This window comes from Miniopterus schreibersii, assembly GCF_964146895.1.
Source record: "Miniopterus schreibersii genome assembly, chromosome: 14".
NCBI classification, from domain to species: domain Eukaryota; kingdom Metazoa; phylum Chordata; class Mammalia; order Chiroptera; family Miniopteridae; genus Miniopterus; species Miniopterus schreibersii.
In genome coordinates this window covers 41,538,767-41,562,214 of record NC_138114.1, presented here as the reverse complement: position 1 = coordinate 41,562,214, position 23,448 = coordinate 41,538,767, and the positions used below count along the sequence as shown (strand labels likewise).

At 52.7% G+C, this 23,448-nt stretch overlaps 2 protein-coding genes across 4 annotated transcripts in view; one reads left to right on the top strand and one right to left on the bottom strand.

The window, feature by feature from the left end:
• SH3PXD2A (SH3 and PX domains 2A) overlaps positions 1 to 9,654 on the top strand; it is a 206,272-nt gene extending 196,618 nt beyond the window's left edge. For both annotated transcript variants that reach the window (XM_081158959.1, XM_081158958.1), the window contains one exon: positions 262 to 9,654. In XM_081158959.1, the coding sequence (XP_081015085.1) occupies positions 262 to 2,229 (1,968 nt within the window). In that variant the 3' untranslated portion in view covers positions 2,230 to 9,654. The remainder of the gene's footprint in view (positions 1 to 261) is intronic.
• Positions 9,655 to 10,655: 1,001 nt separating this feature from the next.
• The window catches only part of NEURL1 (neuralized E3 ubiquitin protein ligase 1), a 69,236-nt gene continuing 56,443 nt past the window's right edge, over positions 10,656 to 23,448 (bottom strand). For both annotated transcript variants that reach the window (XM_081158866.1, XM_081158867.1), the window contains exons 4-6: positions 16,841 to 17,530; positions 13,557 to 13,703; positions 10,656 to 13,032 (exon numbers count right to left, since the gene is read on the bottom strand). In XM_081158866.1, the coding sequence (XP_081014992.1) occupies positions 12,794 to 13,032; positions 13,557 to 13,703; positions 16,841 to 17,530 (1,076 nt within the window). In that variant the 3' untranslated portion in view covers positions 10,656 to 12,793. The remainder of the gene's footprint in view (positions 13,033 to 13,556; positions 13,704 to 16,840; positions 17,531 to 23,448) is intronic.

Here is a 23,448-nt window from a genome sequence, read left to right as displayed (position 1 = left end):
GTTGGCAGAGGCTTAGAGGGCCAGGGGAGAGGGATTTGAACAGCAGGAGCCCCCCAACTAGGAGATGAGAGAGACCTGGGTTTGAATCCGGCCCGTCACTAACTACATTGGGCCCTGGGCCACTTACTCAGTTGCTCAGTTTGGTCATCTGTAAATGGAGATAACGTCTCCTAGAGCCAGTGTATGACGCGCCTAGCCTGGCGCATCACAGGACCCCAGTGACCCTCCCAACTCACTGGCCTATCCGCCCCTTCCCCCTAGGTCATCGACAAGAACTCGGGCGGCTGGTGGTACGTGCAGATCGGTGAGAAGGAGGGCTGGGCCCCTGCGTCCTACATCGATAAGCGCAAGAAGCCCAACCTGAGCCGCCGGACGAGCACCTTGACCCGGCCCAAGGTACCCCCGCCGGCGCCCCCCAGCAAGCCCAAAGAGACGGAGGAGGGTCCGGCAGGCACTAGCGAGAGCCAGGACTCGCCGCTGAAGCTCAAGTACGAGGAGCCCGAGTATGACATCCCGGCCTTCGGCTTTGACTCGGAGCCAGAGCTGAGCGAGGAGCCCGCCGAGGACAGGGGCTCAGGGGACAAGCGAGCGGCGCAGCCCTGCAGGCCCTCGCCCGCGTCCTCGCTGCAGCGCGCCCGCTTCCGGGTGGGCGGGTCCTCGGAGGACGTGGCCCCGGAAGAGGAAACCATCTACGAGAACGAGGGCTTCCGGCCGGGTGCGGAGGACGCCCTGTCCGCCAGGCGCTCCTCCCGGGACAGCGACTCCCCGGGTGGCTCCCCGCTGGCTCTTGCCAGGAAGAACTCCCCCAAATCAGGCTCCCCCAAATCGCCCTCGCTCCTAAAGCTCAAGGCAGAGAAAAACGTCCCGGCAGAACTGGGGAAGACCCACTCCTCGGCCTCCTTTTCGTCATCCGTCACCCTCAGCACCACCTGCTCCTCCTCCTCCTCCTCCTCCTCCCTGTCCAGGCACAGCGGCGACCTGAAGCCCCGCTCCGCCTCCGACGCGGGCACCCGCAGCACCACCAGGGCCGGAGCGAAGAAGGACGCCGACCTGAAGGCCGGGCTCACCTCCTGCGCTCGGGCCAAGCCCTCCGTCCGGCCCAAGCCATTCCTGACCCGAGCGGAGTCCCAGAGTCAGGAGAAGATGGACATCAGCACCTTACGGCGCCAGCTGAGGCCCACAGGCCAGCTCCGGGGGGGTCTCAAGGGCTCCAAAAGTGAGGACTCGGAGCTGCCCCCCCAGACGGCCTCCGAGGGTTCCAACGAGGGGTCTAGGAGAGGCTCGGGTGACCTCATCGCCCTCCCAGCTGCCACGCCCCCATGTCCCACCAAAAAGGGGCGGGAAGGGCAGGCCACCTCCTACGTGACGTGTAGTGCCTACCAGAAGGTCCAGGACTCGGAGATCAGCTTCCCCGCGGGCGTGGAGGTGCAGGTGCTCGAGAAGTCGGAAAGCGGCTGGTGGTATGTGAGGTTTGGGGAGCTGGAGGGCTGGGCCCCTTCCCACTATTTGGTGCTGGGCGAGAATGAGACGCCTGACCCCTCTGGCAAAGAGTCGGATGCAGCGCCCGCCAAGGGCAAGCAGAGAGAGGGCAAGTCAGACAGCCTGGAGAAGATGGAGAAGCGCGTCCAGGCGCTGAACACTGTCAACCAGAGCAAGAGGGCCACGCCCCCCATCCCCTCCAAGCCCCCCGGGGGCTTCAGCAAGACTTCAGGTGCTGGGGCGGTTAAGATGAGGAACGGTGTTCGACAGGTGGCCGTGAGGCCCCAGTCGGTATTCGTGTCCCCGCCACCCAAGGACAACAACCTGTCCTGCGCCCTTCGGAGGAACGAGTCTCTCACAGCCACCGACGGCCTCCGAGGCGTGCGCCGGAACTCCTCCTTCAGCACCGCCCGCTCGGCTGCTGCGGAGGCCAAGGGCCGCCTGGCCGAGCGGGCCGCCAGCCAGGGCTCGGACACCCCTCTGCTGCCCACCCAGCGCAATGGTATCCCCGTGTCCCCTGTGCGCCCCAAGCCCATCGAGAAGTCCCAGTTCATCCACAACAACCTCAAAGACGTGTATGTGTCGATCGCGGACTACGAGGGCGACGAGGAGACAGCCGGCTTCCAGGAGGGCGTGTCCATGGAGGTCCTGGAGAGGAACCCCAATGGCTGGTGGTACTGCCAGATCCTGGACGGGGTGAAGCCCTTCAAAGGCTGGGTGCCCTCCAACTACCTGGAGAAAAAGAACTAACGGGGGCGTGGGTCCTTCCGGCCTGCGTGTGGATGAGCGGTGAGAGGGACAGTAGGGAAAGGGGAAAGGGGAGGGGGTGGGGGGAGGGCAGCACTAAACCCTGCAGAATGTGTGACCTTGAGGATACTCCCCTCCAGGCTGGAAGGTAGGGTCTGGTGGGAGGCCTGGGACCAGAGGTGAGAGAGCTGAGCCCCTTGTGTGCACCTTGGTGACTTCACTGATGGACTCGGCACCATTTGGAACAGGCCATGTGGGAAACCCCAGTTGTGCCTTGGCTGCAAATCTGAAAAAGATGTGGTCATAGGGGCCTCCTGTGCCCTGCCCCAGCCTAGCCCAGTTCCAGTTGCTGGCATCTTGTCACCAGAGGTGGCCCTTGTATCGTCCTCACCTGTAATTGTGAATTGTGTTGGTTTCCTGGGGATTGTCACCACCCACCACAGGTAGTGTGGCAGAAGATACTCTGACTTTAGGGCTTGGAAGCATCTTCTATGAGCTCAGCCTGTCCCTTGGCCAGGCCACTGTCAGTGTCTGTTAGTTAAAAAAGCAGTTCTTCAGGTGCCAGCAAGGACCACCTTTCTTAGCTGTCATTGACCTTGAGAAGAGAACCCAGGGTGCCCATGGAGAGCCACCAGCCCAATTTACAGAGAGGATGGGCAAAGCCATGGGTCTTTTCACAGTCTACACAGACTTTATTTGGGATATTTCTGGGTGGGCAATTCTTTTGCATGTTTTGGGAGAGGTTTATTGATTTGGGGATTCTTTGTTGGGCCTTGGTTTTTGGTCTTATTTTAGGGGTTGTTTGGGGGCCTAAGGATGGTCAGCCTCATGGGGGACGGGATGGGTGGTGGATGGGCTTTTCTGTTGTACTCTTGTGGGGAGGTTGGTTGTGGTTTGTGTTTCACATGCTTCCCCTCCACAAGCCAGAGTCATTTCGTTTGGTTTCCACTGTGTGGACAGTATCGGAACACGGTGCTTGCCGGAGGGATTGGGGGCTGGGAAGCCCCAACTCACAGACCGCGAAGCAGAGATACTGCTAGCAAAGGCAGCTCTTGGGCTGCTGGGTAACCACCATTCTGTGTACGGTCTCCTGCCTGGGCAGGACTGAAATCTTGAGGGGACCCTAGCTCGGCCCCAGGCCAGACTGGAGCAAACACCACCAGCTGCTCCCCAGCCTTCAAGTGATGCCACAGGTACCCAAGAAGGTGGAGGACCCCAGGCCAGGAGCTCACCTGGTCTTTCCAAGGGGCAGTGCCCCGTGAAGAGAAAAGCAAGAGAATAAAGTCCCTGTCAACCTTGGGTCTTTCAGTCATTGACATTTCAGAGGGGACCTTCCAGAAGCCCAAGTGGCTTCCCAAGGACTCACCCTTTGCTGGGAGTGGATTTCCACACGTGCCTTTGATGTTGGACAGGTCAGGCTTCACAGCCATCGGTTCAGCTGCCAGAGTCCTGGACAAGGGTTGGCATTTTCTACAGAGGAGGAAAGGCCCTCGCTCCACCCTGCTTCCCACCCAGGAAGGATATATTGCCTGAAGATGAGCATGGGACCTAGCGTCTTGTGCCTTCAATACCCCATTCCCCCCCAAGGCCTCACTTGGGGGTCTCCCCAGTCCTCCTCCCTCCCATACACTGAAGCCTGGCAGCTATAGAAACTGCTCATGTTCTTTGTTAAAGGGCCGTGGTGAGATTTTGTTTCCTTTTGTTTCGTTTGTGAGTTTGTTTAAAATTGAAATTAGTTATTTTCTTCTGCTGGACAGTATTAAATAGAGCAGGATGTTGAGTTAATCTGCTAGATTGCAGTACTAATGGTAGTGGTTTAGTGTCTTCATATTAATATTATTTGGACTTATTTGAACAATAATGATAAAGAAGTGGTTCATTATTTTTTCATTAATGCACTTTAATAAGGTGGAATGGAAAGAAACCCAGAGAGCAAAGTGCATTACTTAAAGATGCAGTATATACTTTTCTCATTTTTAAGCAGCACATATTTATTAAAAGAAAAAAAAAGTAATTTATGATTATTTAAAATAAAATTTAAAAGTAGAGTGACTGTCGGGTTAAAGGATCTTCCACGTAGCTATCTTCCAGGGGGAGGGCCCCAGCGGCCGCACTCCTCCAATGTCTGCACTGAGCCAGTTCAATCAATAACATGACAGCCAGGCCAGGAAGGAGTGCAGGACGCATCTGCCAAGCACAGAGCATCTCAGTTGGACTGGACCACAGTGCTCCCCAGAGCCTGCCTTTCCCTGCCCTTCCTCACAGTCTGCACTGCCCTGTGGGGCTCTCTACCACCACCAGGGCCCACATTCCCCCAGCCCCCCAAGGACCTTCTCTCCTTGATCCCCAGTGCTCTGATGGTCATTAAAAGTGACCTCAAAGGTCACTCCATCCCATCCTGTTATTGCAGCCCAGGGACAGGAAATGACTCCCAAGATCACATAGCTAAGTTTAACGGCAGACCTCCCCACTGCATCAATCCTTGCACTCCTACCAACCCCCATTATAGTTTATTGTGTGGTCATCATGTTTACATTGTGACATCCAGCCGTGAGGATGGCTGGGAGTTGCTCAGGCATCCAGAAAAAGTGGGGAATGCTGCCACCTGGTGACAGTGTGTAGATTTGGGCAGTGAACAGGGATTGCCATGCCCCATCTTCGCCCCTCGCCCCTCACCATCACCCCCTAATTCACAGCACAAACCCTGCAAACCGAAAGAGAATATTAATACTTGAAGCAAAAAGGGTGCATGCCAGTCCCTCTCAGACATGGCCAGGGGATGCCAGGCCTTGTGCCCCTGGACTCCTAGCCCTACCCAGGGCAAGAGGGCCTTTCCCTAGAGCTACTGAGCTGCTTTGTGATGTTGGAGGGTACTGCTGGCAGCAGGTGGAGGAGGGAGGGGCCTGTGGCTCTGACCCATCTGGAGGAAAACCAGATCGGACTAAAAGAAAAAGAAAAATGAAATCTCAGCAGTGTCCAAACTTAGTTTTCCATTAGTTGCGATTGAAAATGTGAAATGACATTGTATGGCTGTATACTGCAACTTTAATCATAATGAGCCCTTCTGAGGTCATTATTGAGGTTTATATAATGCCCGAAGATGCATATTGGTGCTTTTTCTTTCAGTTGAAAGACTTTTTCTTTTATTACAAGGGGAAAAAAATGTCTTCATCTCTCTCTCTCTCTCTCCCACTTTATAACAGCAGGCCTGGCTGGACTTCCTGGCCCCGCCATGCTGTTTCCGCTAGGCCAGGGGACCATGGGGGCAGCAAGAGGGAGCTGGAAGGAGTATCCCTGAGCAGCAAGTGTGCCATCTGCTCCTAGCTGTGGCTGGGCCCTGCCTTGCCAGCCCTTGGCCCCATCCACCCCAGCCTGGCCCCAACATCTTTTCTTTGTTCCTCCATTCTCCATCTTGACGAAGGCATTATATAGAATCATTTTAATCACTTTCAGATGTTAGAGCAGCATATTTTACTGGCATTTATCCATCGCTTTCCTCAGCAAGGCATGTTACTACTCTTATCATCTAAGGGAAAAAAGACAAGGGAATTTCGGTCAAGCATTATTTTCATATTACTAGTATTTGCAGAATAGGCGTAGAACTATTTAAGTTTAGACCTTGGTTTGGTAGTTTGTTTTGTTTTTAAGGGGAAAAAAGATAAGGTAACCCCTACTTTTCCTGTTTTTGTATTTAACTAATATATTATTTCTTTAAGGTTACTCACTTCCCCTATTCCCTCCAAATACTTTGCATTCTCAATCGAAAATGAAAACAATCTGAGAGGCAGGAAACGTGCAATATTATCAAGAGGGATGCCAGGGCTTATTGGGACAGTGGTGGGAGACCCAGTGGCCCAGTCTGTTGGTAGAGGGAGGCGGGGCTGCTGGAAGAATCCGGAGCTGTGGAGCAGACAGGTGGCCTCATGGATGTTTTCCCCCTCCTCCCCTGTCCCCCTTCCCTGGCAAGATGGCAGGGGACCCCTCCAGAGGGCAGCCCCTTTTTCCATTGGGTATCATCCACCCAGAAGAAGGGGATTCAGGGAAGTAGCATGGGGCTCTTGACCTCCTAGGGCCCCACCCTCAGAGCAGAGCAAGGACATCCAGAAACTGTTCCTTGTTTTCATTTCCGTTGTTTTCAGCCAGCTGCTCAGAAAGACCTGTCCTAAAAATCACTCAGCAGCCCTCTCTCACCCCAGTCTCCTGATGTTTGGGCCATGATCCTTTTGATGTATGTTTGAGTCTTTCTAAAACTATATAACCTCAGTTCAGTTTATGGGCAGGAACCCTAGATGTAACCAAATCGTTTTTTGGGGATGCAGGTGCCTTCAGCCCTGCATACCCCAGTGAGACACCATTTTCCACAAGCCTGCAGCTGCGCCCGGTGCTAACCTGGGCCACCCATTCATCTCAGTGACTTCAGCCGAGGAGTGAGCCCTGCCTCTGCTCAACACCCCACAGTCAGTCCCCAGAGGGTCTTGGAGAAGCATCTGAGGGGCCTACTCAGGTCTCTGTGGACAAAACTGCCCACCCACAACAGGTACCAAAACGGTCTCCTCCTAACTTGGCATAGGTAGAAAAAGCGTCAGGACGGGAAGTCTCTGGGTCCAAGCCCTTGGAGCTCTGCTCCTCGGCTACAGGGACATCCTTGCTGGCTTGTCCCCTCCACCTCCAGTACTGTACACTTGCTGCTCCAAGCCCTCTGTGTGGTGCATTTCTGTACAAATGGATCTGCGTGCCACGTGGGACTGTGCCCCCATGTGTGGGTCTCTCCTTGGAGTGTGTACATCTATGTCCAATCTCTGAGAATCTTGACGCAGAGCTCTCTGGAAAGAGAATCATCCACATAGCTAAAGAATTAAGATTCCCTCACTTTTTTGAGGGCCATGTGTTGTTGAGTGAGTGTGTGTGTGTGTGTGTGTGTGTGTTGATAATTTCCCACTTGAACTAAAAAAAAATGGGGTTAGAGAAGAATACCGGGCCCGCTGTCTCCATTGTACAGTCCTTGGCATTGGGCAGGCCCCACAGGACTCACAGCTTCTGGCAGCAAGTGTGTGTGTTACACACAGAATTCTGGCTGGAGAGTGCAATGTGTCTTTTTTATTTTATTTTTTTGTAATTATTTTATTATTAAGTATTTAGTTGGAAACTTCACACTGGCATTAACAGATCTAGCAGAAGCAGCCGAGGCCATCATCCCAGGCTCCCAAATAAAGGTGTGGAGAAGAGATGCCGCTGGGTGTACAATCACTGGGCCGTTCATTGGGTCACCACCTGCGGAGGAACTCTGTGGGCTGACTCCCACCCACTGCCATGCGTGTCATCACTGTGGGAATCCCCATGTAATAAAGGAGCTGCTGGCCCTCAGCTCTTGTGTCTGAGGGTCGTCAGGCCAGTCACGGTGAGAACTTGCTCATGGTGAGCTCAGCAGACCTGCACGGCATGTGCATCAGCACCTCAGTCTAGACTTCAGGCCCTGACACTTCATGGGAATAGTGTGGAGGGTTCCCCCTTGACCTTACTGAGATTTTAGCCTAAATGATCCCTGTTTGGGGCAGCCTCTCTGCTTCTCATGCTCCATGACCAGAGAAAGATGGGGTCAGTGACCTATTGCCTCATTTCAGGAAAAAAAAAAACAGCACCATTGATTTTTCGCTTCCCTCCTGTTTTGTCCTGTGCACCTGGGTTGCCAGACAAGAAGTTGGACCCATTGGTGCTTACAGGCTGGGCAGAAAGCTCTACTGCCCAGGCCTGACCCCAGCCTGCCTATAAGATTGAGATTACCGTGTGATCCCTGTCCCAATCCTGTCTTTCTAATCTTGAGTTTGCACTTGACCCTGACAATCAGCCCCCTCTCCCATCCCAGTCCTAGAACTTAGTGGCCTTAGAGAATGGGTCCCTGCGCTAATGGTCCCTCCTTTGCCCCCAGTTCCATCCTGGTTAATGGGGCTAGACTTCAGGAAGCAAGAGAGAGTGGAAGGATTGTTTTAAAGCAAAAGGATGGATTGAGCACGTTGGAGATGAGCAAGAGGCATGTCGGCAAGATGAGTATGTGCATGTGTGGCATGTTTGGGGTGTCTGGGACCTTCCGTCCCCTGGGAAGTCAGCTTCCAGAAGAGGACATCTTCTAGGCAGAAAGGGAGAAGTGTGAGAAGGCTGAGAGAGGGTTTGGAGTCTGGAGTTTTGTCTTTATTAAAAAGAAGGAAGAAGTTGATTCTGAGTGTTTCAGGAAGAAGAGAGCGGGTAAGGAGGGAATTTAGTGATTCAACACCCAGGGGTCCAGCCATATCAGGTTGGAAACATCCCAAGATGAGACCTTAGAAGCAGCTGGCCAGAGGAAACGGCTCCTTGCTGTGCCACAAGCTGGGTCCCCAGCAGGTTTTTAATGAATGGTCATTGATTTACTCAGTGGAGAGAGGAAGTCACCTGCAACAAATTGTATTTGAGTTTGGAGGCCCTGGCTCCAAAATATTCATCCATCTCCCAGGTTCCCAGCTAGTTTTGCCCACCTCCTTTTGTCCAATCCACAGCTAAGCTCTCAAATTGTTTGAATCAGAGACTAGAGGCCAAATGGGTCATGCAGTTAGGCCCACCCACCCCCGAACTAGAACCTCAGGGTCCAGATACCATTAAGCTTATCTGTGTGACTTAGAAGACGGGGTACAGGGCACACTCATCCATGGATATGCCCTTCCGTTATTAGTGGCCTATGACCAAGGCACACTGCTCTTTAAGTGTTTATTTCAGAGAAACAAGGGTAAACAGCCACCATTCTTGAATCTGCATCTTGTTTTCTGCTACAGGTTTTCTTTAATGCAGGACACAGGGTGAGAAAGGGTTTCACTGCTAGTTACTGAGAGGTCCACAGGAAAGTGACTCTAAGTGATGCACATGTGAGTGGCAGGTCCCTGAAGTGTGGGTTTGTGGACTGCATGGTTGCATGTGAACTGCTGGATGTCTCTGGGCTCCAGAACTTCGGGGAATTCCTCATGGTGTCCACTTAACCCCTCCCAGCTCCTAGCAGGCTCTGGGGTGTCCGGAGGAGGTTGTTCCCTCTTTCCCCCTCAGCAGAGAAACTGAAGAAAAGGACATTGAATTCAATGCAGTCAATTTGAGTGCTAAAAAATTTCCAGGATCAATGGTGGTGCTAAACTATCTCCATGTTTCTAATATTTTTAATAGTGGGTTTGTTTTTTTATTGTTCTCATCACAAAAATGCAGTGTCTTTGGGGAAGGGACCCAGCCCCTCAGCCTGCACCTTTCCAGGTGTCCTTTATCATTTTGATGGGACTCTTTGGTCTGCAGAAATACTCTGACTTGGCATGCTTCTAGACTGTAAGATTTGGGTTGTTTTGTTTTGTATTTTGTTTATGTTTACATGCATCTTCTTGTATTTCCCTGAAAATTAAATAAAGTTTTTGGCCTTTTTAACTGATTAGAATCACCTCTTAATTCTCCCTGGTGCCAGAAAACCCATCCAGCTTAATGGCAGAATTATCCCCAATGTAGAGTGAGCTACAGGATCTGGGCCCTCTGAGGACGGCGGGGGGGGGGGGGGGCCGAGGCAGGTTAAGTTCTCACCATTTTTGGTGAGAATCCTGCTGAAGCTCCTCCCCCTTCACCACCTCAGCCTTGGGGATGCTTTCTGGGCAGTGGCCAGGGCCTTGAAAGAGATGCCGATCTTGGGTGCCAAAGACCCACACCCAGCAGGCCTAGTTGGTTCCTCAGCTTGGAGCCCCTGCCCTCCCTACTTTTGCTGGGCTATCCTGATGTGGGAGCAGCCCGTGGCTATTCAAGGCCAGGCAGAGGCTGGGCAGCCAGAGTGTCATTGTGTCTAGGCTCCCTCTGCCACCACCAGCCTCTGCAGCCAGCCGGATGTACTCACCTAGAAATTTTCTCTAAGGGTCTCTGGCTAGCTGTGCCACCCATTTGTTATAAGCCTCAGCACCCACCAATGGGATCTCAGTGAGGGACAGGGGCAAGGGATGGGAAGGCCCTCTTCCTGAGGAACTCAGCAGTCTCTGCTGACTTGAGGACCTGTAATCCTTCCATTAGCCCCTAGGTGGCACTGCCACCCCACGAGGGTTGCAGGCCAGGTTTGGGCTCAGTTCAGCCAAGAGAAAGTTGAGCAGGCTTCATGGACTCTTGGGGCTCCTGCCCCAACAAACACTGCTCCTCATCAACCCAGGAACCTGAGGCTACCAAAGGGCAGTGGCTACTTCCTCTCAACTTACAAGGCTCACCTGGCATTCTGGCCCCTACTGTCCAAGCCCCAGGTCATGTTCCAGCCCCCCACTCCAGGGAGTCTACGTAGCCTGATTGTTAACTCCCCCCATACCCAGGACACCTGGCCCACAAATACTGCATGTACACACCTCCCACACATATTGACCCTCCCTCCCCAACCCTCCACACTGCACAGCACAGCCCTCTCAGGCTGTTACAAATCACCTTTATTCACAATCACAGCGACCCAAGTTCACAAAAGAGGCAGCAACTACCCCACACTAACAGACAATAGGACGGATGGCTTCCTTTCCCCACCCTCAGGCCAGGCAGCCCTTGCACTTAAGACCTATCCTTGCCTCTGAAATGGAACCCTCGATTGGATGGAGCCAACACCTCCCCCAACCAACCCCCAAAGAAGGGGTGACCGGGGATCAGAGACTGGGGAGACCCTTAGCAGAACTATGACTTCTCAAAGGCCCACTACAAAGCAGGGACAGACACTACCCCACCCCAATGCAGCCCCTCACCAAAGAACTAAGAGTCACACAAGGTCTCCCCCCTCCCCAATCATTTTACAGAGGTGGAAGCTGAGGCACAGAGGGGCTATGACCTGGCCACAGGGAGAAGCTATCTCTGATGGATGTAAAAAGCCATCTGAGGGGGCAGAAGGCTGGGAGGCTGGGGTGAGACTAAGCCAAGACTCTTAAGAGCTGGCCCCAGCCAATGGCTATCAGGACAGGGCAGGCAGGGCAGAGAACTAGCCTAAGGGCATGTGGGGGGCACTCCCTCAACCCAGAACCAGGAATGAGAACCCAGAGGTGCTGGGCCAGTCCCTACCCCTCATATTTCCTGGGGGTGAAGTGCCTTTCCTAAGAACAGGCTCCCTGCCTCTACAATCACTAGGCTCCCCAGCCCTGTTCCCTGGCCCAAGCCAGACTCCCCTCCTTCAGCATTCCCAGAATTTTTTATGCTCCTGGGCCTCCTGACATGTTTAAGCCAACCTATGACAACCCTGCTCCAGCCCAAGGAAGGGCACTTTGTGGCTCTGGGTGATCCGCCAGTCCCAGGGAGTTAAGGAGACTCAATATGCCCTGTGTAAAATGGACACAGCTTGCCAGGAGGCCTCCCAATTCAGCCTCTTTAAGGAGTCCTAACTCATGGTAAGCATAGCTAACTATGGACTTTTGGGCTGGAGTCTGGGAAATGCTGTCCCCTCTCAACCCACACACATTTCTAGGGCAACATTTCTAGGGGCCTGAGGGGTGGGAACTCACTCCCCCCACACACAAAAACACCAAAAACCCACAAACCAAATAAATAAATAAATTAAAATACAGAAAAAGGCTGGTCTTACTCCACAAAACCTCCCTGTCCCCAACCCAGGGCCCTGGCCTTGCCTGGCGACGCTACAGCATCTCTGAGCATCAGCCAGGCCCAGGACAGCACTGAGATGTAGCAGGACAGGTCTCAGAGAGTAGATGCGGACCTGTTCTTAGAGACCCTGACAGCAGACAGACCCTGCTCTCCAGCTAGACCAAGGGGTGAGATGAATGGGGCAGAAAGGCTATGGCCAGGAAGGGGCCCTCTGCATCGCTGCCAGGGCACAGGGCCAGGGACTCAGAACCTGGAACCTCCTGCGGCCTGTACACCACCCATCCTGGGTGGGTGGGAGAGGGGTATGGCATGGAGGCTGCAGCCTGTCTGGGTGAGAGGTATCCACTAGCCTTCTTTCCCCTGGCTGCCAGGCCCAAGGGGCAGGGAAGAGAGGAGGAAGGTGGGTACAGGTCAGAGTAAGGCAGCAGGGCGGGCCACCCGCCCAGGGCTGCTGTGAAGCAGGCTGTGCACTGCTCGAGGGCAGCTGGCTGAGGGAGCAAACAGAGGCTGATGTCCAGTCCATACTCCACAAGCCAAGCCGCACGCCCTGGCTCAGGGCTCTATCTGCCCGGACAGACACACTTCCTAAATCTCACAAAGGTGTCACATGGGCTAGAGGGACTTCCTAGAAGTTGGTCCCAGATGGGGAAGGATTAGAACAGGCTGAGACCCCAATTCAGTCCCTCAGCATGAAGGAAAGAGCTGGGTGCAGAGAAGGGAAAGGTAGACAAAGTGTAGGCTCTTTCCCTCCCCTCTGCTGGGCGATTTGCTTCTGCCCCCCACTGCCCTGTATGATACCCCTTTTCTCCCCAAACCTTCAGGGGCCTCAGTTTCCCATGTTTTATGGAGAAGGGAAAATAGTTTCCAAAATGAGGAAGAAGAGAAGGGGCCTTGTTGGCTTGCCCCTTGGCTGGAGCCGAGCTAAAGTCCGAGGAGGCGGGCACGAGGCGTGGGGCGCCGCATCGGGCTAGGAGCTTCGGTAGGTCTTGATGATGTCCTTGATGGGGCGGCGGCAGATGGGGCAGCAGGCATGCAGAGCCTTCTTGAGGCGCAGACCGCAGGCATAGCAGAGGCACATATGGCCACATGTGTAGATGACCGTGTCCACTGCATGCTCATAGCAAATGGTGCACTCATCGCTCCACTGGCCCGTGCCTGGGGTCACTGGTGACTCGGGCAGGCTCACCGGCGAATTGGGGGCCGTCCCTGGGGATGAGGGGAACCAGTCAAGGGGAGACTTGGTCCAATCCAGTCCCAGGTTCATGGAAAGAGAGCCCCCTGGCCTCTTGTCACCCCCTCCATTTATCAGATCAGCCTGTTTATGCTAATGACCCAACTTCCTGGACACAAGAGGGGAGAGGATGGCCTCTGGGCAGCTCCACTGCTGGCCCCCCAGCTCCCAGACCAGGGGCCAGGGTGTCCATGAAGCACCAATGGAGGAGGAGGAGGGATGGGGGAAGGAAAGCCAACATCATTTAAGGCAGGCTCCACCTGAGCTATCCTTTGGCGTTCCCTGTGTGCTAAAAAAGTCCTTTGGAGAAAGGTACCCAGCTGGGGGCCAGGATGGGATCCAGCCCAGAAATCACCACCCAACAAGGGTTCATTGGGCCCATTCCCACTCCTCCAGGACCCCAGCCCTCATACAGAAGCTGCATGCCTTCCGCAGCCAGGGTCTCAGGGTAGGAGGTCTGGCACAGACACCATTGACCTGGAGGGGCCGGCCCACTTACCGCCAGCAGAGCTCCCCAGAGGTCCCGAGCTGCAGGTGCTGAGCAAGGGGTCAGAGAGGCGGCTGCCCAGGGCACTGGGCGAGGTTGGTGTGGAGGCGGGAGAGCAGGGAAGCGATGGGATGCCCCGCTCTGCAAGGATGGTGGAGCCTGCAGAAGGGAGGGAGAGATGAACCAGCAACTCAAAGGCCACTGGGAGAAAGCTCACGTCCCCGTCCCTCCAGTAGGTTCCCAGGAGATAAAGAGGGTGCCACAGTCTGACCACACAGCCCAGCCACCGGGCTCAGGGCAGGCTTCCACAGGCTGGCTCAGCATCCTGCCCCAGCTCTCTGTTCACACCTACAAACTGGACACCCACATGTGCTCCGGTTCTACTACATCAGCAGTCTCCAAACAAGCCCCCTGCCTAGAAGCCCACCTCCACCCTTCCCCATGTATCCTTCACCTTCGAGGTGTCCCCAGCCAGAGAACAAAGTCACCTTCCTCCCACCCAGAATGGCCCTTCCAGCCCTACGTTCACCTGCCTGTTCAGAGCCCTGTGCTCTCCATCACTGTCCCCAGATATTGCCCACCTTCTCTGCACTGGCACCTCTGAAATGCCCTTGACCATCTCCCACACCTGTCTGTCCTACATTCTTTCCCTCCTTCCTTCCCTCACACCTCTCCCTCTTCTACTCCTCACCGTCCTCCCTCCTCCCTCCAAGTCGTTTCTGAGGGCCTACCAGGCATCACACACACACCACATGCAGAGGACTAGTCAACCACAGATTGTGGGGTATTATTTGTCCTTTGCCCAGGAATGCAGCTTTGTTTCCCCAGTTAAACCATAAGCTTCCGGAGAGCAGGAAATATTCACCTAACAATGCCCCACATACAAGTAAGTACTCAATGAGATCCTTTTTATTAGTAGTTACTTGTTCGAACCCATTTAATAATCACTGTTTCTAGGAATATTCATTAGATATCCACAGGGTTTCTCTTATTAGTGTTAATGGTTTTCAAGTTAATTATGATCTCCTTCAGAAATTCATACCTCTTTGCTTTTCTTGCCTATTGCACTGGCTGGCATTTTCAGAACAATCCTGAAAGGCATCCCTATCATACTCCTGACTTTAATGAGAATACTTCTAGTGTTTCACCGTTAAGTATGAAATTCACTATAGTTTTGGAGCGAAGGAAATAGCTTCCCGTTCTTCTTAGTTCACTCGGGCCTTCAGCAAAGCAAAGCATTCCTCTAGACGGTCAACAGTTACCCTTCATACATTGTTACTGATTTATTTTTCTCTGGGAGTCAGGATCCCCCAATGCCTATTTGCTGGTGGAGACACCCAATTCTCCAAACAGCTCAGGGGCACTCTATCTAGCCTATATTGAATTCTGAATGATTATTCTTCAACACCCATCTTGGCCTACTTACCTCTTGAAACATTTAAGTCCTGCTATTATTTTTAAGCATCTTCTTTGCTCCAGTCTAGTAAGCCTCTTTGTGCAACAGAGGCCTCACTGGAAAGCTGCTTATCTATTATGAGATGGTGCTGCCCTTACGCAATTTACTTCCTCTGAGGAGCAGTGTCTCCTGGTGAGTGCAGCCAAATATTTTTTTACCTCACCCTGATTTTTTTCTGCACCTGAGTCCGATTTCTTTTTTTTCCATCCTGAATTTACACCTCCAACTTCTCTCCTTCCTGATGTCTTTTCATCTAGCTTGACTTCTTTTTATTCCATCCTGATTTATCTTCCCTCAATCCTAACTTCTTAGCATCCCAGCCTCATTTCTTTTCATTCTTTTTAAAATTTATTTCAACTCCATCTTCATGTGGTCTCTGGAACAGAGCAGGAAGTTCCCACTGACTTTATCTGATTTCTCATGCACTCCCACAATCATCAACAGCATTCCACTCACAAATATATGCATGCATTTAGTTACCCACATGTGCCTATGCACAGTGTGCCAATCCTACAGTGTAACTCATGCTCACTCACATACACACATAATCGTGTCTATGAAGCCTCCTGGGGTGAGGTGTAGGCTGGGGGCTGGAAGGCCCAGGGGTCTCTAAACTTGTCTAAACAAACTTGCTACAAAAATTTGGATGCCCAGGACCTATCCAAGATGTACAGTATCAAAATCTCTGAATCTGCACTTTAGTGTGTTCTCCCAGTGAGTCTAATGAAACTAGGCCGGTCTACTGCAGGTGGTTAGCAGACCAGGAGATGCTTTGTGCGAAAAAAGATTTCTGGGCAAATTGGTTTAGAAAAGCTGTACACCGTAACTACCTCCTTAAAGATTCACACTGCATATCAAAGGCTCTGAGAAGTTCTGCAGTAAAGAACCCCCCAGCTTTTTAAGCCCTGTCCAGGTGGCTCAGTTGTTTGGAGCATTGTCCCATACACCAAAAGGTGGCAGGTTCGATTCCTGGTCAGGGCACATACCTAGGTTTCAGGTTTGATATCCGGTCGGGGATTGTACAGGAGGCAACTGATCGATGTTTCTCTCACACTGATGCTTCTCTCCCGTTCTCTCTCTTTAAAAATGAATACAAATATATCCTCAGCTGAGGATTAAAAAATAAAGAACCCCCCCACTTTTAAAAAATGCAGTATTTCCCAAACTTTTTTTGACCCAAGAACCCTTTTTCAACAGGCACGTAACCCACAGAACATCTAACCCACGGGAAACATGGCTTACCCAAGCCCGCATCCAAGTCTGTCTGTTCAAACCCAGGAAAGTAAAGCTCAGACTTCTGCAACCCCGTTTTCTCCAAGGCCCTCTGCCCAGGGATTCCCCAGAGGCCCCCAACCCCACACAGACACCTGGCTACTGACATACCAACCTCTTTTTCTTATTTGGGCGCACAACCATACTGAGAGGCAGAGGCCTTTATTCTCATTTGGGGAAAAAGGAAACTGGGCTCCAAAGAGTTCATTGCTGGTGGAAACAATATTTTCTCGTTTTAAGCGTCCACTGGAGTGTGTGTACCTGGACTGTTTTTCGTTTTCTGAGGGAATGTGGGTTAATCAGATTCTGAGAATGAAACTCAACAATCCAGGCTTTTCTCCCCTGCCCAGGGTGCGTCTGGTGAGACCTGAGGGCCACGGAGTCCCACCCAAAACTCATTTCAGTGTCTGTGGCTCCTTGGCAACTCCTCAGGACGGGGTGGCCCCTCTTTTCCCCTACCCAGATCGCCCCCCTCTTCCAGGAAAGGCTCGATGCTGGACGGGGAGGGCAGGGGAGGGCGGCCTCCGGAGGCTGTCCGGGAGGCTGGCGCGTGGCCAGGGGCACTCACCGAGGAGGCGGATCTGCGTGATGGCGCCGTGCAGGCCGAAGAGCATCCAGAGCGGCTGCGAGGCGTCCACGCACAGCTGCATGCCCATGGCGGCGCCGTTGTGGCTGAGGTGCAGCTCGCCGTCGGCGTTGACCACCAGGCCCAGGATGTCGCCGCTGTGCAGGGGCCCGGGCGCGCGGCACACGGCCCAGAACTCCTTGCGGTCCACCAGGGCCTCGGTGCTGAAGGGCAGGTCGGCCGGCCGCAGCGTGCCGGGGTCGCACGTGGTGACGCCGAAGGACAGCGCGCCGGGCCGCGCGCCGCTCGAGCGCGTGACCTTGACGAAGATGGTCTCGGCCACGTGCACGGGCCGGCTGGTGAAGACGAGCGCGCGCTCGTCGCGCCCGTGCTCCAGGCGCGCCACCGTCTGCTCGTCCAGGATCCGGACGTGCGCGCCGGCGCGCAGCGAGTGGAAGCGCAGGTCGCCGTCGAGCTGCGCGGGGAGCGCGCGGCTGTGCTGCGAGTTGAGCGAGTTCTGCGGGATGGGGCAGCCGGCGCCCGGCGCGGCCTCGTCGCCCTCCGCCGCCGGCACGTTGAGGTCGCACAGGCTCACGGAGAGGCGCGCGTCGTCGGCCTCGCGCCGCAGCGACGGCCGCCGCAGGGCGGTGAAGGAGCGCGGCCGCAGGCAGTCGGGCAGCACCAGCTCGCTGTCTGGGGCCGGGCAGGGGAGAGACCCGCGGCGTCAGGCGGGCCGCCCCCGCCGCCCGCGCCCTTTCCTCCCGCTCGCCTTTAAAGTGGGCACCGTCAGAACGCCGGGCTTTTGTTAGAGGCGTAGAAAATGCTTAGGACATAAACTAAGGAGCAAATCGGCAACCAGAGTTGTGCAGAACATCTCAACTATTTGCTTAGGGAAAGGATTAAGGCTGGAAAGAAAGACACCGAAATTGAAACCCAGGGTCCTGATTACTTTGATTAAATTTAGCTTTGAATCCTAGCTCTAGAAATCATCTCTGTCTACACGCCGCCTAGAGCTAGCCTCGCCCCTCAACCCCGCGCGGCAGCAGCAGGACAATAGCCGGGACCTGACTAATGGTCACAAGGTGTGGACCTCTGGCAGGCTACAGATAACATCTTGAACTAAGTTATGTTTCAGCTCCTGAGCCCCTGGCTACTTTTCCACGAAACCAGACAGAGGGATGCGGGAGCAGACCTCAGAGCTGTCCTCAAGGCCTGAAGAAATGATTTATTACCCTTACCTCGCTTCCAACCAAGCAGCTTCCAGCACAATCTGGAACCCCTAACACCACACCCCCCCCCGTCCCGTGATTTTACCCTATATAATCTGTAACTTAGATACCATTGGGGAGTTGGGTCTTGAGAGGATTGGCTGATTCACTATTAAACTTTTTCTTTCTATGCTGCAAACTCCTGCACCTGCATTTCTTTTGAGCCAGAGAACACATGCAGACTCACATATTGGGGTCCCAGTAACAAAATTAAAAACATGATCGTTTCTGAATGGTACGCTTATAAAATATATATATTTTTAATTTACCTCCGGAGGCCCTCTCTCTTTGTCCTCAGCAGCTAGAACAGCCCCAGCCCTTAGTAGACAAGCAGTAAAAAAATGTGTTGCCCGGCCAGGCGTGGCTCAGCAGTTGAGCGTGGACCTAGGATCCAGGCGATCGGGGTTCGATTCCCAGTCAGGACACATGCCCGGGTTGCGGGCTCAATCAATGACTCTCTCATCATTGATGTTTCTCTCTCTCTCTCCCCCTCTCCTTCCCTCTCTCTGAAATCAATAAAGATATATTTAAAAAAAAAAAAGTGTTGCCCTGGCCGGTTTGGCTCAGTGGCTAGAGCATTGGACTGAAGGGTCCCAGGTTTGATTTCGGCCAAAGGCATGTACCTGGGTGGCAGGCTCCATTCCCAGCCCCGGTCAGGAAGCAACCAAAAGATGTGTCTCTCTCACATCGGTGTGTGCCCCCCCCCCCCCACTCTCTCTGAAAAGCAATGGAAAAAATATCCTCAGGTGAGGATTTTTTAAAAAAATAAATAAATAATGTGTTGAATGCACTGCTGACATCCCCAGAACTCCTCTTTGCATAAAATGCCTCATCTTATCCTAACAATTACTTTTTGAAGTTATTGTTGCCACAGAAAGACACTTCTGGTTGAGAGAAATTGAGCAAATTTATCCAAGCTATCTTTTTTGAAAGTGACTTAACAGGAAATCAAACTCTGTTTCTTTTTCATCATACAAGTCAGACAGACTGCATTTTGGAGAAAAGACAGTTCAACAAAAAGAAAAAATAACCACCTGTCAGCCCACCATCCAGAGGAAAATACTATTAATATTTGGGTGTATAACCTTGCAGTCTTTTTTTCAATATAATTTTGGTTATTTTTTTTTAATACATCTTTATTGATTTCAGAGAGAGGATGGGAGAGGGAGAGAGAGGGATAGAACCATCAATAATGAGAGAGCCATTGATCGGCTGCCTCCTGCATGCCTCCTGCTGGGAATTGAGCCTGCAGTCCAGGCATGTGCCCTGACCGGGAATCGAACTTCGATCTCCTGGATCATAGGTCGATGCTCAACAGCTGAACCACACCTGCCAGGCTGGTTACTTTTTTAATACAAAAATTGAATCATGCTGTATAAATGCCAGTAGTTTTTAACCTTGTATCAGTAACAAATCCCTTTGAAAATGTGATAACTTTGACCTATCACCTCCTCAGAAAAATGCACATTCTCCCTAAATTCTGTGGATAATTTTAGGGCATTCATGAATTGCATAAAGCCATCCATGGTCATGGATTCCAGGCTAAGAACCCTGCCATACAGATTTCCTTTTCAAAACTAGCTTTTCCACCTACTATGGCCTGTACACCTTTTATGCCAATTAATATGTTTCTGACAGCGTATTTTTTTAATGGCTGTGTTATGTCCAGCTTTTTGGAGTCCTGTAATTTATAGTAAAATTAAAAGTCAGTGTGCATGATGAATTACCACTGCATTTCATCCTTGGAGCTTCCCATGGAGGTGTTCCCACTATACAGATAAAGCTCAGAGATATTATGTGACAGCCACCAAGCAGCAGATCCAGGATTGATGGCAGTCTTCAATTCAGGCCCTCCTTTTTATTGAATCCCTCCTGTGGGAGTTCCCAAATTTGACTAGTGCCACTGTAGGCCACATTGTGGGCCAATCCCTCCCTGGGAGCCTTTTCTCTGAGCCTTCCCATGGGAGAAACTGTACTTTCTCTCCAGGAACTGGGTAAGGATAGCTGGGGTACTCGGTGTGAGAGCAGAGCTTGGAGGACTGGACTGGCATGGCCAGCAGAGGCCTGAATCCAGCTCTAGCTAAATCTAGAGATAGATGGTCCTTCGAGCCTCCCTGCTTTGGTCCTTTCCCACCCAGCCCCACTCCCCTTCTAGGAATCATGTTGTTTGGGCTCAGGCAAGCAGAGGGGGCTAGGCCTTCCCCCTCAGCCTCTTGGGGCCTGGCTGGTTGGGATTTCCCAGCATCGTTCTTGGCAAGGAGAAGGGAGCCGACCGGAAAATGCGATTATTCCAGGGAATTGACTCTGTGACAGCGATGGTGCAGAGAGGCTGGGGGGCTGTGGAGAGGCAGAGGCGAGGAGGGCCGGAGCAGGAGAGGGAGGCACAAGAGACAAAGTGGGTTGACCTGCACCCCAGGGAACAGCCCCTGCTCCCCCACCCATTAGGGATTCCAGGCAGTGGCCTTGAGGTCTCCAGAGGGTTGGAGACAGAGAAGGGAAGGAACAGGGAAGCAGAGTGAGGAGGAGACAAGTGGCTCAGAGATGCCCAGCCAGGGCCTACAGGAACAAGGCTGTCACAGGGCCCACACGAATACGCACCACACCCTTCTCTCCCCACCCCACACACACTCAGGACGATCAGTCAGAGCTCACAGAGCTGGGAAGACCCTCACAACAGATTTCTGAATGGGACTGGATGTGTGTTATCCTGGCCTCTGCCTCTTCTACTTGAATATGCCCACTACTGAGTGCTCACTACCTCCCAGGCAACCTGTGCCGTCATTGAGCTACTCTGACTTTAAGAAAGTGTTTCTTTCTCTTAGACTGAAATATATCTCCTGTATTTATATCTACTACCTCAGCCCCACACTGAAGACAACTCTCCTCGGGGAATACTCAATCTCCCCACATATCTTCCCACCTGTTAGACAAGGAACAGAACCAGACTCAATACTCCAGATGTGCCCTGACCAGCTCAAGGCACAGTGTGGCCAGCACTTCCCTCGATATGTACACTATACTTCTACTAATGCAACCTAAGAGTAGTTTAGGTTTTTTAGTAGCCAGTTCCCATATACTGGTAAGCAGAATAGGAGCATAATTAAGTGCAAGAGCTTTAAAGTCATCAGCTTGGGTTCAAATCCTGGCTCTGCCATTTCCTAGCTGTGTGACCTTAGACAAATAGCTTAACCTCTCTGGGCCCCTCTTTTTCAGCAGTGAAATCAGCATTTACTAACTGGTACAGAGTCTGTGTTCTAAGCCTCCCTTCGGAAGGGATGCTGTGAAGATGAAGTGGAATAATATGCAGAGGGCACCTAACAGATATCTGGCATAGAATCATCGCTATGCTAATATGAGCCACCATTGTGATCTTTCACATGCCACGTGGCTCAGGAGAAAATACATGGGCTTTGGGGTGATTCAGGCATGAGCTTAAATGTCGGATACAGCACTTGGCTGGTGGCCTGTGAGTAAGCAACCTTCCTCCAGCCTCAGATCACTCACATAGAGAACAGGGGTAATAATACCTGCCTTTCGATGTTGTTACAGGGATCAGAGGTAGAGTAGAAGCCCCTGGCACCTGGGTACCTGATAATTTCATATATTTGTATTTGCCCAGGTTGAGTTTGTCAACCAAAGTCAGGTCCATGGGCACTCGGGCAATTAACTTTTTGAACCTAAATGTAGGACTTTACAGCAGTCAGGATGGAATCCAAGACATGATCACTGAATGACATCGCTGACTAAAGACCAGGAAGGAGAGACTACACGTAGAGATTAGAGAAGAAAGAAGACGAGGAAGGGGAAACAGTGAAGGATGGAAAGAGAGCAAAAGAGGCAGGAAAATGACCCCTCTGGCCTTGCCTGAAATATTGCAGGAGTTGGGAGATGCTGGGAAACAGCTAAAAATGGAATCCCTGGGGCCAGTGCCCAGCCCAACTATGTCTTCTCTCCCATCCCCTCCCCTCCTTGGGGTCAGGAGCAGCTGCAGGCCTCCAGCAAGCTCCAAAATAACAATCCCATCGGTGTGTCCAGCTGCGCCAGGGCCTGAAATAGATGAAACTTGAGATCCAGGAGCTGGTCAGAGCACCCTCCGAAAGAACAGCAAGGGTCAGGGAGGGTCACAGCTGGGTGAGCTGACATCCAGGCAGAGGTCAGGGAAGGGTGCCGGCTCCCAAAGCCAGGGGAGAACACCATGGGATCAACCTCAGCCCAGGACTGAGCCCTGTGAGACAGCTTGGAAAAACCAGACAGGCAACCTATAACCCCAAGCAGTGGATGGCCCCACATTTGGAAGCAACAAGTTATGTAATCTGTGCCTGGGACACATGGCTGCCCACTTTGGAGGTTTTATGATGGGGGGAGGGGTGGCACAAGGCCATGGGAGGAGCTGCTAAGCTGGCCCCCGTCTCCTGTCCCCTTTTGCAGGAAGGCATTTGTTAGTCTTCAGCTTCTGCCTAATCTAGTGCCTGGCCGTGGCTCTGCAGATCCCTTGGACTGGGCAGAAACAACCAGGCCCTGCAAAGGGCAGGGAGGCCCAAGCCAGGGGTTTCGTCCCCTCAGGGTGGCACTCAGGACCCCCACTCACTAATCCGCTGTGTGTCCAACCCTGGGCAGGGGTTAAGGAGAGGGGGAGAAGCCAAGACCTGGGCCCTGGAGAGCCAGTAGCCCTTAGATGGTTTGAAGCTTGAAGGCATGAAAATAATTTAATACAATTTCATTACAGAAATTCTTAGTGTCTTGGGTTAGACAGGACCTTCAAGAAGGAGGAAATCTATTTATCTCTGCCAAGTTCTCCCCAGGTTTGGCTAGAATGCCCCTGGGGATAAGAAGCTCACCACCTCTCTATCTCTGAACAACTATGACTATTAGAAAGCCTCTCCTTGCATGGATTCATGTGTCCTATATCTACTCCTTGGGGCCCCCTTTAGAAGAAGAAAGAGGCTTCTCTTCTTCAGGATAAATATCCCTTGTAAGATAATGCTCTCCGACTGAGGCTGAGGTCGCCCTTCCTGTTGCAGTGTGAGCGGAGACGGCATCTTGGGAAAAACAAGATTCGAACTGGGCCCTGAGGACAAGAGGGCTTAGACTGACAGACAGAAGTGAGAGGCAAAGGCCTGGAGAACAGTCTGAGCAAGGCCAGTGGGGAGAAAGGAAGGGAAAGGAGAAGGGCCAGGCGGAGGGCACTAGGGCCAGCGCTCACCCAGAAACTCACCAGGCCCTCCCACATGCTGCCAGCCAGGGCAGGGTAACCAAAGCGGGGCCTGGGGACTAGTGCAGGGGGCCTGGGAGGGGGCTGGAGGGGCAGACGAGGGGCTCCTGTGAAGCAGGGCCTGCCATTAG